Source organism: Esox lucius, chromosome 2 (assembly GCF_011004845.1).
Source record: "Esox lucius isolate fEsoLuc1 chromosome 2, fEsoLuc1.pri, whole genome shotgun sequence".
Lineage (NCBI taxonomy): Eukaryota > Metazoa > Chordata > Actinopteri > Esociformes > Esocidae > Esox > Esox lucius.
In genome coordinates, this window is record NC_047570.1 from 3,472,319 (window position 1) to 3,490,288 (window position 17,970).

At 41.0% G+C, this 17,970-nt stretch overlaps 1 protein-coding gene across 3 annotated transcripts in view; it reads left to right on the plus strand.

Moving 5' to 3' along the window:
• LOC105006621 (SH3 and multiple ankyrin repeat domains protein 2) overlaps positions 1–17,970 on the plus strand; it is a 276,728-nt gene that overhangs the window by 192,858 nt on the left and 65,900 nt on the right. For all 3 annotated transcript variants that reach the window (XM_034297425.1, XM_034297433.1, XM_034297430.1), the window contains exons 14-16: positions 550–631; positions 5,209–5,291; positions 6,917–7,041. In XM_034297425.1, coding sequence (XP_034153316.1) covers positions 550–631; positions 5,209–5,291; positions 6,917–7,041 — 290 coding nt within the window. The remainder of the gene's footprint in view (positions 1–549; positions 632–5,208; positions 5,292–6,916; positions 7,042–17,970) is intronic.

A 17,970-nucleotide genomic window follows, 5' to 3' on the forward strand; every position in this document is an offset into this window, starting at 1 on the left:
TTGTCAATAAAATAATACTAAGTTATTAGTGTTGATCAATTTGATTCATAGCCATGCATGTAGTCAGTGACTTACAGTGGATATAAAAAGTCTACACACCCCTATGAAAATGCCAGGTTTGTGTGACGTAAAAGAATGAGACAAAGATAAATCATGTCAGAACTTTTTCCACTCTTAATGTGACCTATATTCTGAAGAGTGGGCAAATATTGCCACGTCAAGATGGGCCATGCTAATAGACTCCTACCCAAAAAGACTGAGTGCTGTAATAAAATCAAAATGTGCTTCAAAGAAAGCATTAGTTTAAGGGTGTGCACACTTATGCAACCAGGTTATTGTGAGTTTATTTAAATGTTTACCCCATTTAAATTGAATTGTTCACGTTATAGGTCACATTAAAAGTGAAACTGACATGATTTATCTTTGTCTCATTCTTTTACATCACAAGAACCTGGCATTTTAACAGGGGTCTGTAGACTTTTTATATCCACTGTATATGGTCAGTGACTGAGTTTGTCAGTGACTGTATGTCCTCCTGTTCTTCCACAGACACCAGAGCTGACCGCTCGGACAGGAGAAAACTCTTCCGACACTACACTGTGGGGTCCTACGATAGCTTTGATGCCTCCAGGTAATTCTGCTCAATGCCTATCCTAAACCACTAACACACACACACACAGACAGGGTGAAAACATGTAAGGTGCAGACATGCACTTCCATCTTAGTGGAGGCTTATGTGAAGCTCCGGCAGCATTTTCAGATTCACAGGTTTCTTTTTTTCTCTTTCTCATCATCGTCTCTCACCTGTTGTCTAGTCTAATCCCATACACAGGCTACATTTCCAAGGTGTTGAATTGGTATAACAACTAGGTGAGACGTTCCCACTTACAGACACAATAACACACTCAACTCAAAGCCCAATGTTAGCTGGAATCTGACAGAGGGTATGTAGAGCAGAGTAGAAGGGGGAGGAGAGGTGAAACTGGGAATGTTTTGGGAATCTTTCTTACCACATCAGTTTGAATGGGTGCACACACACAAACACACACGCATGACAAAGCATGTTCATATCTCATTTAGCTTCTGCACCCCAGCAGCTTTAGCCAAATGTCCTTGTCCATACATCAATATGAATAGCGCTGGAGGCTATTAAGCTGTTTTTGATCAGGCCAGCATCAGATAAGACCCATTGTAATAATTAGTCACCCGTCTACCCTAATCGCAAACCAGAGCAGAGAGCCAATATGCTGGCAGAGTTTCAAACCACACTGCTACCCAGCATGGTTGCCACTAATACATCACTACAGACATGTAGAATGTCATAAGACCCTTAATTTCCGACCTCTGCTCCCAAAGTATAGTTAGCAAAGCTAGAACCACCTTAAAATGCACCTCTTGTTGCCACCATTGGGATGTATTTCAGAAGTGGATAATCTATTTGTCTGCTTTACCTCATCTTCGATTGTTTTTAATTAGAAATTTTATTTGGTAACCTATAGAAATTCTATTTCTGTTTAACTTTATCTTTTAGGAAAACGTGTAAAACTATCTTAAAACGATGGGGGGTTATAGTCCAAAATAGTACATGGGACAAAACATGTTGACCTACGCGTTCATCAAAGCTTGTATCGAAGTGGATTAAACTCATTTGCACATCAACTTCATGTAAACAGAGAAAAGAATGCAGTCTACATACATTAAGCTTTTGTGGGTTAAAAAACATAATATTTGATTAGATGATCCACATTGTCTTGCTCAATCAGTTTTTTTTGTCGTTCCTCAATTTACAAAAAAATATGCATTGGGAATTCTACAACTATATACGGTATGTTTAAGTTCACCGCATGTGTGCTTTTTTATTACAAAGCACTTCGGCCTTTTTTTAAAAATAATTTAGATTAAATAAATCATGAATAATAATGTTGCACATCTTTGGGGACACACCATGATGATATCGTTATAATAATATTTTGGTTATCTTGATAGCTGTAAAGGAATTCTAGGAGTACCACATCTAAAAATACTGTTTATGTACCTTAATCCCCACTTTACCTCGCCAACTACAGAATGTGTATACCATATAATTAGACAACCAATTCAAATTATAATTGACAACCAATGAAATTAGTCAACCGATTAAATATTAGACAACCAACTAAATTACATAAGCCAGTTGCATTAGAGCCGGTCCGATTTTTATCAAACTCGCTCACTCATTCCGGAAGCTTACAGTATCTACAGTATATTATGTGTTAATCTAGGGCTAAAAGGGTGAAGATAAAACATTTTCTAATTCCATGATTGTTTCTGGAATGATAAGTAATCATGCAGATTATTTTTTTCTTATGCTCTTTTTTTCTCTGTTAAGATTCATTGTGTTTTTTTAACAGACAGAAGGTAATTTAATTTTACATGAGCCAGGAACCTTTTTGGCCAACCTGCAAGGAAAACAGGCTCCAAATAACGATTGTCATAGGAAAGTACTCAAGGTTTTCTTCAATGTCAAAATTGTACATAATTTCTATTATATCTTAGTAATTGTCATAGCCTTTAACTGGAGCTGTATCCATGGGCTCAGAGCATAGTCCGTAAGTATTTGGGAAATTACATAACTTTTATTGTTTTGACCCTGTACTACAGCTGTGATGGGGTTAAAGTATATACTTTGCATTCAGTAACTGCCTGAATGTGACCCATATATATCACCAGGCACTGGGTATCTTCTCCTGTTATGCTCTGCCAGGCCTGTACTACAGTCTTCTTCATTTCCTGTTAGTTCAGGGGCATTTTTGCCTTCAATCTTGGCCTCTTTGTGTGAAATGCCTGCTCTGTTGGAAGAACATTCATTGGTTGCTTTGGCAGTATGTTTATTAATGAGGCTAACTAGTGTTTTTAATCCTTGCGGTATATGTTCTGTAGTGAAGTCTTCTGTGAATGGCAAAAGCTGACACATCAACGCCTACCTTCTGGAGAGTGTTCTTTATCTGTCAGACAGTTTTTTGTTAATAATTTCTTCATTATGGTGAGCTTTCTTAGGTCATCCACTGTAGAGGTTTTCTTTGGTCATTTGCCATTGCTGATCTTACCAGTGCTTATTTCTTAATGCACCAAATAATATATTTAGGGATCCCTAAACTTTGACCGATTTATGCTGATTTATCTGCATCATGGCTAGCTTGAATTGCATTGACACTTTGGTCCTCATGTTGTCACACACCATCAATCAACTCCAAGTTCAAACTTAGAATAAAGACTAGACACTGACAGCTCTTCTGTGCATCCCCTAATAAAGCAAACAAACACACCTACCTAGTAAGAGACCGCTTTGAAGCCAATTGTCCAAATAATTTTGGAACACTTAAATGGGGGGATTTATCTTTAAAACTTGCCGTTACTTTTTAATGTTTCCTCTAATATCTATGAAAATACTCTCCAATTTAAGCCGACAATATCTATCAAACCAAAGGATGTTGTATATCAACAAACAGGTTAGGATTCAGATGATAATAGTGCAACTAAATGTTGTGGACTGCTAAACTCTGTGTCTGGTGAGGTCATAGCTGATAACCATGATATAAATTAGTAAATGTATAATTTTTTACCTTGCTGATTTTCCTGATGTAAAAACGTCTTAAAAACTTGTATTATTCTTAATAGTAACAATAATAATGCAATAACCAGCATGTTGTCATTTTTTCCAAAACAGATTGCGTTGCTAAGGGAACTCAGCATTTGCTGCTCTGTTGCTAGGATAGCAGTAGCAGTTCTATTTCTCCCTCTCATCCCTCACATTCCATGTCTGTTCAATGCCTCTCATCTAGTCCACTGTCTGGGTGGATTTCACTGGTGTTTTCTCCTCATTTGCGATGGCAGAGTTGGGCATACACATGTGCACATGGGCTACAGTGAACATCATAGAAAGCTTCTGGAGGGCTTTAGTTAAACAGAAAAAGAGAGAGATTATGAGACAAGAGGAGTGCTTACTACCAAGTGGAAGTTCAATAGATGCCTTTCATTTGCCTTAATCCCAACTCTTATAGCGGATAAGCATCAGAAAATTAGTAAGTTGCTTTAGCCCTTAGTAAGGGTAACTGCGCCACTAGTTACAATGTCAAAATTCTATGGAGGTTGTCTGAGAGTCGATTAGTTGGATTAGATGTGGGATTGACTGAAGTGACATCTCATACACGTAATTTTTGAGTGTAGGCATGGAGCGCACAGGTTTGGGTTGGGTGCTGACGTTGGGAGGACGACTGGATGCGCGAATAGCAACAAGAGCAACTCTGTCAAGACAGTCATATTGTATTCATGTGCAGAGAAAGAAAGAGGGGGCGAGACATAGAGAGGGGAACAGAAATAGAGATGCGCACACATTCGCTTGCCCCTGAGTCACCGTTTGTGACAAATCTCATTTGGAGTCGGGGCGGGAAGAGGGTATGCAACAAATATTAATTACATAAAATCAAGGCACCATCCTTCATTTAAAAACGGGAGCATAGACACTGAAAGCAACATCGTTATAGAAATGTCTTCCCCCCTCTCAGTTTCACTCATCAGGATGCTTGCGCGCATCTGTCGCTTTGGATTAGGCAACATTAGCCTAATGAAAAATGGCATGCAAGCGCATGCGGACTGCGTACCCCATTGCCACCCCACGGCACGCCAATAAGCGACAAGACACACACCTCTCGATTGAGCGGGGCAATTGCTTACGCACGGCCTCCTCTCGTCGTGACCGCGCACTGTCATGCTGGTCACTCTCTTGATTCTCTCATCTCTCATCCGTTGCGCGCGCTACTAGTCAAGCATACTTTTGCTGCCTGCCACTCTCGGTTCCGTTTCGTTTCTCCCACTCCTCCGCGCCAAGCCGCGCTTTCATCATCATTTATTTAGTCGGTAATGCTGCTTCTATCCGACGTCACGCTTCGACTTCGTCGCCAGCTCCGGCCTCCGCGTGTCGTTACCACGAGTGGTTTTCGGCAGAGGAGAGGAGATGAGAGGTTTTGGAGATGCGGGCGCCGGACTGCCACTACCAGCGTTTTCACGCACTTAATTTGAGCTAAAAGGAACAGAGGCAAGGAGCCTCTCAGTCGGGTGCTGCCCAGTGTAGCTTACCGCCATGAACCTCCACTCCGGGCGGGCATCTGTGGCCATGATGCGAATGATGGGCTGTAATAACGGGCGCTTTGCGCGGCATTTTCTCCACAGCGACTGCGTGGTCGAGGAGAAGACGGTGGTCCTGACCAAGAAGGAGAATGAGGGATTCGGCTTCGTGCTGCGAGGGGCCAAAGGTAAGAGGACGTGTACATGTGTAAGCTATCCTGGTATATCCTAATCATGGCTAAACAATAAATGTAGGCTATTTAGTTTGTGTCTACAAAAACTGCAATGAGATTCAAACTGTCTTGCCCACCTGAAGTTACCACAGCAACCCCTCCACGCTGGCTGTGACTGTCACCTATTGCTTAGGGAAGGCCTTTAACGTAAACAACTTATTATGACAAAGATAGTGTCTGTATGTCTGTCATTCAGTCTGCAATGTTCACTGTATATCCAGCACAACACTATGATAATAGAAGCAGACACTCACACTGTGATTAAAAGTAAGAGCCTAAACAATTCACCAGTATATACATAAACGCACCTCCTCTCCACCTCCCCCTGAGGCATGCTAACAATGCACACACTCGGAAACAATATCATCCAGTTAGTTGGAAATGTTGTAAGGACATGGGTACGATTGGCTACACATAATTTGATATTCCATCCCCATGTGATGCAATCTAAAAATAACCTGCTGAGCGGCTGTGTCAGTTTGTATGACAATTACAGCCATGTCATAATCCACTTTGTCAAATGTTGCATTCCGTAGCTGGATGGCACACTCATTGCTCTTCTCTGTGGAGAGGTAAATGTAGCATGTTTATATTCTGCTGTCTAGACATCCTTATTTTTAAAGAGGAAAAGAGACAAGGATAGAGGGAGAATTTGACTGAGAGAGAAGGAGTGATTTAGCCCAAAGAAACAACAAGCCAAAATGTGCTAAAGTCGTTCTGACACTGCCATCTCCAAGGGAGCTGACCAAACTCTGTTTATCCTCTGGCATTTTACACTTCACACACATACTGATGCGATGTGTTCCTCCCTCACAAACACACACACACACATACACACCCACACAATGCTCATACACACACAATGTCCACAGTGAATGCAGAAACTCAAATACGCACATATTGGCTAGCATATCTCCTGTAACAAGCTGATTGGTTTCTGGACACATTGTGAATATCACTGGCCACCCCGGGAGAGGTGGAAGAGAGGAATGGAAAGAAGACTTAAGGGAGATGACAAGAGGGAGTGACAGGAAGAGGGGAAACAGCACGGTGACCGGAGGAGAAAGAGAATAGAGGGGGTGACAGGAGGAGAGAGGAAAGAGAGCGGTTGACAGGAATAGAGGAAGATGTGAGGACATTTTAGGGAGGTGAACAGAATGGTCAGCAGGTAGCCTAGTGGTCAGAATATCTGACCAATAACTGAAAGAGATTGAAACCCAGAGTTGGCAAGGTGACAGATAGGTTGTACTGTTTTTAGGCATGACAGTTAACCCTCCCTGCTCCTTTAAGTTGCTCTGGATTAGAGTGAATATAAGGTAAAAGGGTGGGAGAGGACAGAAAAGAGAAAGCAGCAATCTGATTTGACTGTTGATGACCTCACAGTGTCTGCAGACATCCACCTTGTTGAAGAAGCAATGACCTTAGTGAGGTTATTGGTGATGAATGGATTCTCTCGGGTGGAGAATCTGATGGACTCTGAAATGTGTTTGTTTTGTTGGTTTGCTGACCACAAAGCCAATATTAAACCAAGTAATTGTGTCTGCTCCGATGTCTCCTGTCCTTTCTCTCCTCTCTGATAGCGGACACACCCATTGAGGAGTTTACGCCCACACCTGCCTTCCCAGCACTCCAATACCTAGAGTCTGTGGATGAGGGAGGAGTGGCCTGGCAGGCGGGACTTCGGACAGGAGACTTCCTCATTGAGGTGAGGAAATGCCCACACTACAGTATTCACTTCCTCCCCAAAACAATTCTTTCCTCCTGTTTCCTGCTGCAAGATGCCATTGGATTAGTTGCTGAGATCCATTTTGGTTGATTACTTTGGTTCCACTTGACCTTTGCTTCCACTTGATCTTAGCTTCCACTTTATTTTACAGGTAGCTATTATTCTGGTATTTACCTATTTTTTATGTTGTAACTGCAATTTAGTTAGTTTAGTATTGACTGTAACAAGCCTGACTTTGCACCTTTTGATGCCAGTCTGTAGATCAGAGAAGTAACTCCTGACCTCAGGTTCTGAATCCACCGTTGTATCAAGGACCACTCTCTGCCTGGTGCCAGATGGAAATTGGACTGTGTCCAGTAGAACCACTGGCATGTTTATTTGCAGTAAAAGGCTTTAGGTGGGTGAAACAGCCAGCGATTTAGTAGGAAAAGCTACATTCTGGTCATAGCAAGCTTAGGGTAGTGTCCACAATAACATGGCCTTCCCGAAAATGTAAATGTAGTTTTTGCATGGTGCTTCTTTGTATTTGTTGTGTGCTATTTTGGTGTGTTATTGATTACAATGAGGATTTTTATGAATTGCTGTTATAAGCAGAGTTTAGTTTTAGTTTTACCGTTTGTGTGTGTGTGTGTGTGTGTGTGTGTGTGTGTGTGTGTGTGTGTGTGTGTGTATGTGTGTGTAAGTATGGGTAAGGAGTGGAAACAGTGCCACTGTAATCGGTGCAGTAATGTGGTTGGGGTTTGTCTTGGCTTTTGCTAAATGGAGCAGCAAATGATGGAAGGGAACTGCATGTGTCTGCCTCCCTCTCTGCCTTTCTTGACTCCCCTCTTTCTCTGCTTCCTTCTCTCAACCTTTCTATGCCCCTCTCTCTACTCTCCTCTATCTCTGCCTGTCTCTACTCTCCTCTGTCTCTGCCTCTCTCTACTCTCCTCTATCTCTGCCTGTCTCTACTTCCCTCTATCTCTGCCTGTCTCTACTCTCCTCTATCTCTGCCTGTCTCTACTTCCCTCTATATCTGCCTCTATCTACTCTCCTCTATCTCTGCCTGTCTCTACTTCCCTCTATCTCTGCCTGTCTCTACTCTCCTCTATCTCTGCCTGTCTCTACTTCCCTCTATCTCTGCCTGTCTCTACTCTCCTCTATCTCTGCCTGTCTCTACTTCCCTCTATCTCTGCCTGTCTCTACTTCCCTCTATCTCTGCCTATCTCTACTTCCCTCTATCTCTGCCTGTCTCTACTTCCCTCTATCTCTGCCTGTCTCTACTCTCCTCTATCTCTGCCTGTCTCTACTCTCCTCTATCTCTGCCTCTATCTACTCTCCTCTATCTCTGCCTGTCTCTACTTCCCTCTATCTCTGCCTGTCTCTACTCTCCTCTATCTCTGCCTGTCTCTACTCTCCTCTATCTCTGCCTGTCTCTACTTCCCTCTATCTCTGCCTGTCTCTACTTCCCTCTATCTCTGCCTGTCTCTACTCTCCTCTATCTCTGCCTGTCTCTACTTCCCTCTATCTCTGCCTCTGTCCTTCTCTACTACTATTTCTTTCTACCCTTCTCTCAACCTCGCTCTTCCTACCATCTTTCTCTTCCTCTCTCTACCTCCCTCTCATAGTCTGTCTCCCTGTCTCCTGTATCTTGAACTGCACTCCACCCCATTCATGCATTCTTCAGTAACTTTTTAAAGATAGTGAGTTCTTGGGCCAGTTTTGCAGACACAGATTATTAAAAAATCAAGGTCAGTGATTAGACCAGTGATTTTTTAAATCTGTGTCTGCCAAATTGGCCCCTAGAAGAACCACCCGACACAAGAACAGATATTTCTCCTGACCCATCCACATAGATTTGGTTCTGAGAGCCAAACAGCTACCTGCAAAAAAAATGCCTCCAGCTACAGCTAGCCATCATATTCTTAACTTCACTCCTGCATTCCTTTGATTTTAGTTTCTGCTTCTTTTAACCGTTAAATGTTACAATTACAGAGAACAATGTTACCTAATAAGAAAAACACTTTAACAAACTTGCTATGTAGAGTATGATCATACATTAAAAAGCCCTTCTCTTCTTACTAGTAAACAAATATCACACGCCTAACTGCTTCCGTTTTTTTGTAGGCTGCACTGTATATCCATCTAGTGGGTTTTTAGTTATCCACAAAAAAAACAAATAATTCCAAAACTGGAATTTTTTATACGGGTCAATGTATACGGGTCAATGACATGACGTGCATTTTATGTGTCCAAACCTTTCTTTAAGAAATACATGTAAAATGTAAAATTATTCTATTCTATCTACTTTATGAGCAGCCAGTTTATTTTAGGTGGTGCAATCGTCCGAACCATAGAGAACAAAAATATAGAGAACAAAATTGTAGAAAAATTTAATTAATATATAAATAGCATATTTGTATGGTAAATTGCTTACAAATTATTAAACGTTGTGAAACAGTCCTGTGTTAGATGCATAAATGTTTTTCAAAAACTTTAGTCCAAATACTTTTAACAGTTTCAAAAAAGTTTTTCTTTCTCTCTATGAGAGGTTTGATGTTTAAAAACATAAATACTTGTCAGTTTCCAAGAAATGTAATAGAAGTGCCATTTACACTCACCTAAAGGATTATTAGGAACACCATACTAATACTTTGTTTGACCCCCTTTCGCCTTCAGAACTGCCTTAATTCTATGTGGCATTGATTCAACAAGGTGCTGAAAGCATTCTTTAGAAATGTTGGCCCATATTGATAGGATAGCATCTTGCAGTTGATGGAGATTTGTGGGATGCACATCCAGGGCACGAAGCTCCTGTTCCACCACATCCCAAAGATGCTCTATTGGGTTGAGATCTGGTGACTGTGGGTGCCATGTCAGTACAGTGAACCCATTGTCATGTTCAAGAAACCAATTTGAGGATGGGTACATGGTGGTCATAAAGGTATGGTCATGGTCAGAAACAATGCTCAGGTAAGCCGTGGCATTTAAATGATGCCCAATTGGCACTAAGGGAAAATATCCCCCACACCATTACACCACCACCACCAGCCTGCACAGTGGTAACAAGGCATGATGGATCCATGTTCTCATTCTGTTTACGCCAAATTCTGACTCTACCATCTGAATGTCTCAATTTTGGTGAGCTTGTGCAAATTGTAGCCTCTTTTTCCTATTTGTAGTGGAGATGAGTGGTACCCAGTGGGGTCTTCTGCTGTTGTAGCCCATCCGCCTCAAGGTTATGCATGTTGTGGCTTCACAAATGCTTTGCTGCATACCTGGGTTGTAATGAATGGTTATTTCAGTCAAAGTTGCTCTTCTGTCAGCTTGAATCAGTCGGCCCATTCTCCTCTGACCTCTAGCATCAACAAGGCATTTTCGCCGACAGGACTGCCGCATACTGGATGTTTTTCCCTTTTCACACCATTCTTTGTAAACCCTAGAAATGGTTGTGCGTGAAAATCCCAGTAACTGAGCAGATTGTGAAATACTCAGACCGGCCCGTCTGGCACCAACAACCATGCCACGCTCAAAATTGCTTAAATCACCTTTATTTCCCATTCTGACATTCAGTTTGGAGTTCAGGAGATTGTCTTGACCAGGACCACACCCCTAAATGCATTGAAGCAACTGCCCTGTGATTGGTTGATTAGATAATTGCATTAATGAGAAATTGAACAGGTGTTTCTAATAATCCTTTAGGTGAGTGTATAAAGACCTTAAAGGGAAATGTATTATGTGATATGTATTTTAGACAGTATAATGATTCATATGTACTTATTTTCCGTTGTAGGAAATACATTAACAGTTTATAATTTAACTTTCAAGGATGGTTGCGCCACCTGACATTTCTTGGGTGGTGAATTCAGAATATTTTGTTAAAAAATGCATAAATGCCATCTTAAAACTATAAAACCAACAAGAATACACAGAATACATTCTTGTGAACATAAAAATGCATTTTACATCCATTTTGACGTGCATAATATTTTTTTCATTTTGAAAACCTTATCTGTCATTGACCCATACGTAGCACCGGTTTGCATGATTTTTTTAATTCATCATCATCTTTTGTTTCCTTTCTCCTGTTTTAGTTCAGTTAGCTAGCCATTTGGCATGAGCTAAAAAGTAGGCTACAAGCAGTGTTGCAAGTTATGCTTGCAAGGTAATGCATGCTATTCTTACATTCTCGCAATTAGAGGACAGTTTCTGCTCTACATTTTCACATTGTGGTAGCTGGTTATCCAGCTCACCTTTCACAGAAATAAAGATTTTTCTTTATATAAAATGTTCCCACATTCTATTCCATCCGATGAATGATTTATTTCTGGTTCACTCATGGGGAATAACGGGCTACCGACCCAAGGCAAGACTAGCCATTTTTCTGTAAATTTGTTGGTTTATAGAGGCTTCCTTTTCAGACGAAGATGGAAACAGACATTAAAAACTTGTTGACGTTCAAGACAGTGTTGCACCGAAATATACTACTTCTGTTCTGGAGGCAGCTCTGCCCTAAAGGCATAGATGATGTGACTAGTTGACACAATGCTAAAGGCCAGAGATTACATTTCAAAAAGGCTGACAGAGGACATTTGTCCATAGTCAGTATTTTTGTTGCTAAAACCCTAACCTTAACCTGTTTAAATGTACATCAATAAGAGGACATAAGAGTTGGTATGAGAGCTTCAAGCTCACCATCGAGTCAACCATTCACATCATCTCTGCCTTCAGGGCCAACAACCACCAGAACAAGACTCATGATGAAAAACACGAATGTGCTGGATGAGAGGGAGTAGGAAACATGTATTTACTCTGTGTACTGTATATAGAGAGATACCAAGATTCAGATGCATTTGACAAGTTTCATCTTATCTTTACTACATATCTTATCAATGAGTACATTCCTATTGTCGCCAGTGCTGCTGTTACTGTACCACAGTCGACTTTGTGTCCATGTTTTATAGTGTAAAACGTCCTTCACGTTTTGTAGCAAGAACATTTCATAAATTGTATTGAGAATAGAGTGACAGGGAGGGATCATTCTCTCAGGCTGTGACTGGTTGGTATGGTAAAGCGTGAAATCTGCCTAACTGTTTCATCAGTGTTATTGAACTGTGTTTCTGGCGGGACTGAGTGCCGGCCTGTTTCTGTTTAGGTAACATTTGGCCTCCTGGTCAGGGTCAGTGGTTCAACAAGCCTTCTTCTCCCCCTGACCTTTCCGCCTCCTCTTCTCTTCCTTCTTCTCTTCACTCTTCCTTTCTTCTTTCCTGTTGTCTATAAAAGTCTGTGGTTTGGAGACTCCCATCTGTTAAAACCCTGTTACTGTCTGATCTCTTGATCCTCTGATCTCTTAGATTTTTTTGCTATAACACACCAAGGGGTTGCTATTGAATAGGTCGCATTGGATGCTGAAAGACTGGACTTCACCCAAAATGGCATTAAGTAGCAATTGCAAATAATGTAAAAACATTTTTCACATCGAGGCTGAAATTCTCCTGCATATTAAGTCAGCAGAAGGTCCAGAAACCGGTAGCTTACTGATGTTCAGTGGACACCCGTGAATGTACCACAGAACCAAGCATTGCAGGTACACCATACTGTAAATGGGTGCCGGTTAGGGGAGCAGCAGTTATGGGGCATCCACAGGAGTTCTGCATAGGAGGAGGGTGGAGGAGGTTAGCTTCGGTCAAGACCATTAGCAGATGTTCAAGTAATTTCTCTAGTGTAGCAGCTCTTCCCTCTCTCCCCTTTCTCTACCCCCCTTTCTCTCATTCTCACATGGCAGATAGCAAGATGGAGAAGCACTACGTTGTTATATAACTCACCCCCTTCTGGCTCAGGAGAGTGCTGTGTGTGACCAGTGTATGCACGCAAATGCAGCTGCTACCCTCAACCCCCAGGTGTGTGTGTGCGCCCACCCATTTGTGCGTGTCAAATCCTTTACCCATTGCCGCATATTTTAAGCATGGTGCTGTGAACTTCACATACTACCTTGGTCCTCATCACAACTACACTACTGTTCAAACGTTTACGGTCAACTATGCATATAAATTGTAATCCTATATATTCAACTATATGTTTTTAATTACTAATCAGTAGACTGTCAACAGTCGCTTGCCTCTCTCTTTCCAACAAGCCGTCTGAAGCCGTCTTCAAGATTTTAGTACAAAAAACACAGTGGGATGTTTTTGCGCTGTGAAAATGCTGTGTAGCTAAAGCAGTCAACCATGCTTTCCCATCAGTCATCAGGTCTGTGCTTAGTAATATTAAAAGGATCAATCATTGTCCTTGACCCAATTAAGCTTGAGTGAGTGGCCAATTTATGCTCTAACAAGCATGTTCTGTTGTGATGAGCTAACTCTGCAACCTGTTATCTTTTCAACTGCAACAATATATATATTTTACATGGATATGTAGTGTTCTGCAGATCATATTCTAAAACATGAGATTAGAACATTAGAAGGCAAAACATTTATTTTCTATTAAACTTCAGGGAGAAGGTGTTGTTTAATGTATTTTCCAGATCACACATTGGGTTCTTGGGTTAAGAGCTATCGTACAGCTCAAATTCAGTAGAATGTCAGGTAAAAACATATTGTTTCTATAAATGATATGATGTAAATTGTATCAAGAAGAGATAGGATTTTATGTAACTGGCCTGTCCTTCCTGAGCTTCATAAAATTTGATTCATATTGTAAAATATGATCATTTACAATATGAGTTTTTCTCTCCAAAGAATTGTTATTCTGTAAAAAGGCAGCTGTTCAATCTTTGAATGGTGTGGGTTTACCCCAGTAAGAGAATTTGTGTGCTCATATTCCAGTCAATCAAAATATTTGTGCAAGTATATATTTTGGCCAGTTTGCAAGCTCTTTTAAAAAAAAAAATTATCAGTGATTGGCCAGCTCATCCTCCTCAGAAAAATGACATAATATTTTACCAGGTAGAAGCAAGCATTTTTTGGGCCAGACCACGTAAGCCGGCCTAGACGAGCTAATGTCTCTTAAATAGTGAGTGAGTGAGTAACTGCTCTACGACCCTTAAATAGAGTAGTGGTTAGAGACCCGGACTACGGATCAACAGGTCCTGTATTTGACTCCTGTCACAGTCATGGTGCATTATGCCTTAGACTAGGCTGGGTCCAACCTTCAGTAACGATGTTACAGGAAGCCCAAAATAAAACAGTTCGGGTGGATATTAGGATTTGTTCAGGAATGACAAATACTATGCTGGCTACACGATTCTCTCGTCTTTTTACTTGACGATAAAGTCACCCTTATTGATAGATACTCTATCACTGTCATTCACGAATGGCTAATTAGCTGTTAAAATGGCCAGTAGCAAAAGAGGATTTGTTCAGGATAGACAAAAACTTTGCTGGCTACAACCTTCAGTAGCTACATTATAGGAAGCCTAAAATAAAACTGTTTACTGTTATTTTGCGACTATTTCTGGTGGATTTTCGAATTATTTATTCAAATTTTTTCAGGATAGACAAAACCTTTGCTGGCTATTCGATTCTCTCATCTTTTCACTTGATGAAAAACTCAGTTATCGTCACCTATATTGATAGTTATTGTATCAATGTCATTCACGAATGGCTAATAAGCTGTTAAAACGGCCAGTGGCAAAAGCAATACAGTTCATAGATGCTATTTGTGGTGGAGGTAAACTTAATATGAAACGTTACTCAGTTTAACACAATGCTTCATGGTATCTAATGACATATTGACACTCTGCGTTAATGATCTAATGTTAAAATGCCTCTCAGTGGATGTGTAGCTGTGTCGCGAAGTGGTTAAAGACACTGTCTTGTATGTGGGAGACCCGGGTTCCAATTCATGGTGGGCATCAACAATTATCACTTTTTATTGTGGGCCGGCTGAATAAGGCTTGCCTGGTTCCTTGTTAAATTAACTGAAAGTTATTTGTACTGCTTAGGCAGCTATAATACTAAGAAGTTTGGGATGACATGTTTTCTTAGTTTTCGCTAGGAATATATATATATATATATATATACACATATATATACACTCACCTAAAGGATTATTAGGAACACCTGTTAAATTTCTCATTAATGCAATTATCTAATCAACCAATCACATGGCAGTTGCTTCAATGCATTTAGGGGTGTGGTCCTGTTCAAGACAATCTCCTGAACTCCAAACTGAATGTCAGAATGGGAAAGAAAGGTGATTTAAGCAATTTTGAGCGTGACATGGTTGTTGGTGCCAGACGGGCCGGTCTGAGTATTTCACAATCTGCTCAGTTACTGGGATTTTCACGCACAACCATTTCTAGGGTTAACAAAGAATGGTGTGAAAAGAAAACAACATCCAGTATGCGGCAGTCCTGTCGGCGAAAATGCCTTGTTGATGCTAGAGGTCAGAGGAGAATGGGCCGACTGATTCAAGCTGATAGAAGAACAACTTTGACTGAAATAACCACTTGTTACAACCCAGGTATGCAGCAAAGCATTTGTGAAGCCACAACACGCATAACCTTGAGGCGGATGGGCTACAACAGCAGAAGACACTCATCTCCACTACAAATAGGAAAAAGAGGCTACAATTTGCACAAGCTCACCATAATTGGACAGTTGAAGACTGGAAGAATGTTGCCTGGTCTGACGAGTCTCGATTTCTGTTGAGACATTCAGATGGTAGAGTCAGAATTTGGCGTAAACAGACTGAGAACATGGATCCATCATGCCTTGCTACCACTGTGCAGGCTGCTGGTGGTGGTGTAATGGTGTGGGGGATATTTTCCCTTATTGCCAATTGGGCATCGTTTAAATGCCACGGCTTACCTGAGCATTGTTTCTGACCATGTCCATCCCTTTATGACCACCATGTACCCATCCTCTGATGGCTACTTCCAGCAGGATAATGCACCATGTCACAAAGCTCGAATCATTTCAAATTGGTTTCTTGAACATGACAATAAGTTCACTGTACTGAAATGGCCCCCACAGTCACCAGATCTCAACCCAATAGAGCATCTTTGGGATGTGGTGGAACGGGAGCTTCGTGCCCTGGATGTGCATCCCACAAATCTCCATCAACTGCAAGATGCTATCCTATCAATATGGGCCAACATTTCTAAAGAATGCTTTCAGCACCTTGTTGAATCAATGCCACGTAGAATTAAGGCAGTTCTGAAGGCAAAAGGGGGTCAAACACAGTATTAGTATGGTGTTCCTAATAATCCTTTAGGTGAGTGTATATATATATTAGGGGTGTGCAAAGCAGCCAGTATTTATATCTGTATTTGTATTTGTTAAGGGGGAAAAAGTAAAGGATTATTTTGGATTATTACATGGTTTATTACATGGTGGTCATAAAGGTATGGTCAGAAACAATGCTCAGGTAAGCCGTGGCATTTAAACGATGCCCAATTGGCAATAAGGGAAAATATCCCCCACACCATTACACCACCACCAGCAGCCTGCACAGTGGTAACAAGGCATGATGGATCCATGTTCTCATTTTGTTTACGCCAAATTCTGACTCTACCATCTGAATGTCTCAACAGAAATCGAGACTCATCAGACCAGGCAACATTCTTCCAGTCTTCAACTGTCCAATTTTGGTGAGCTTGTGCAAATTGTAGCCTCTTTTTCCTATTTGTAGTGGAAATGAGTGGTACCCGGTGGGGTCTTCTGCTGTTGTAGCCCATCCGCCTCAAGGTTGTGCGTGTTGTGGCTTCACAAATGCTTTGCTGCATACCTGGGTTGTAACGATTGGTTATTTCAGTCAAAGTTGCTCTTCTATCAGCTTGAATCAGTCGGCCCATTCTCCTCTGACCTCTAGCATCAACAAGGCATTTTCGCCCACAGGACTGCCGCATACTGGATGTTTTTCCCTTTTCACACCATTCTTTGTAAACCCTAGAAATGGTTGTGGGTGAAAATCCCAGTAACTGAGCAGATTGTGAAATACTCAGACTGGCCCGTCTGGCACCAACAACCATGCCACGCTCGAATTTGCTTAAATCACCTTTCTTTCCCATTCTGACATTCAGTTTGGAGTTCAGGAGATTGTCTTGACCAGGACCACACCCCTAAATGCATTGAAGCAACTGCCATGTGATTGGTTGATTAGATAATTGCATTAATGAGAAATTTAACAGGTGTTCCTAATAATCCTTTAGGTGAGTGTATATATACATACACATTAGGGGTATAACGATTCATTTTAACAATGATTTGATTTGTATCACGATTCGTGGTTGTCGATACGATTCAAGGCAGATATTGGTTCATTTAGAACGATACGATCCGAAACGATTCAGTGACTTGAAATCGATTCAGTAACTTTTTAGCCAAAAATTCAACCAGTGTGACTGAAATAAATACCTGGATACTGGACAGTGCAGATGAAGTTTCCTAGATTCCTGTTGTTTCTTGTAAGGGAATCGGGTATCAATTAATTATGGTTATAAACAAACAAGTAAACAACAATTAATGGCAAATGCATTCACATTTTATTTGAATAAAGTGCAACCAACACTTTAGGTTGAATTAACAGGAAGTTAAAATGTTCTGCTCTCATTCTCAATATTCAATACATTTTCAATAAGTACAGTAAGTGCAACCAACATTTCAACAGTAGGTTTACCTGCTACTTCTGCTTCTGTTTTTCAACATAAAAATACTACTATATCAATATCAAAAATAAAATGCAACCAACATTTCTTCAGGTTGAATTAACGGTAGGTTTACCTCCTACTTTTGCTGTTGTTTATCAACAGAAATAATACAAATACAGTATTAATATCAAGAATGAATTGCAACCAACACTTTCCACACACTGGACTGCAATGGTGGCTTGAGTATATCTCGCTCGTCAGCTTCTCCTCTGCCATCTGCCATGCTATGTTTTGTTGTCTTTGCACTGCTGCTGGCGTGGGGCGATGACATCACGGAT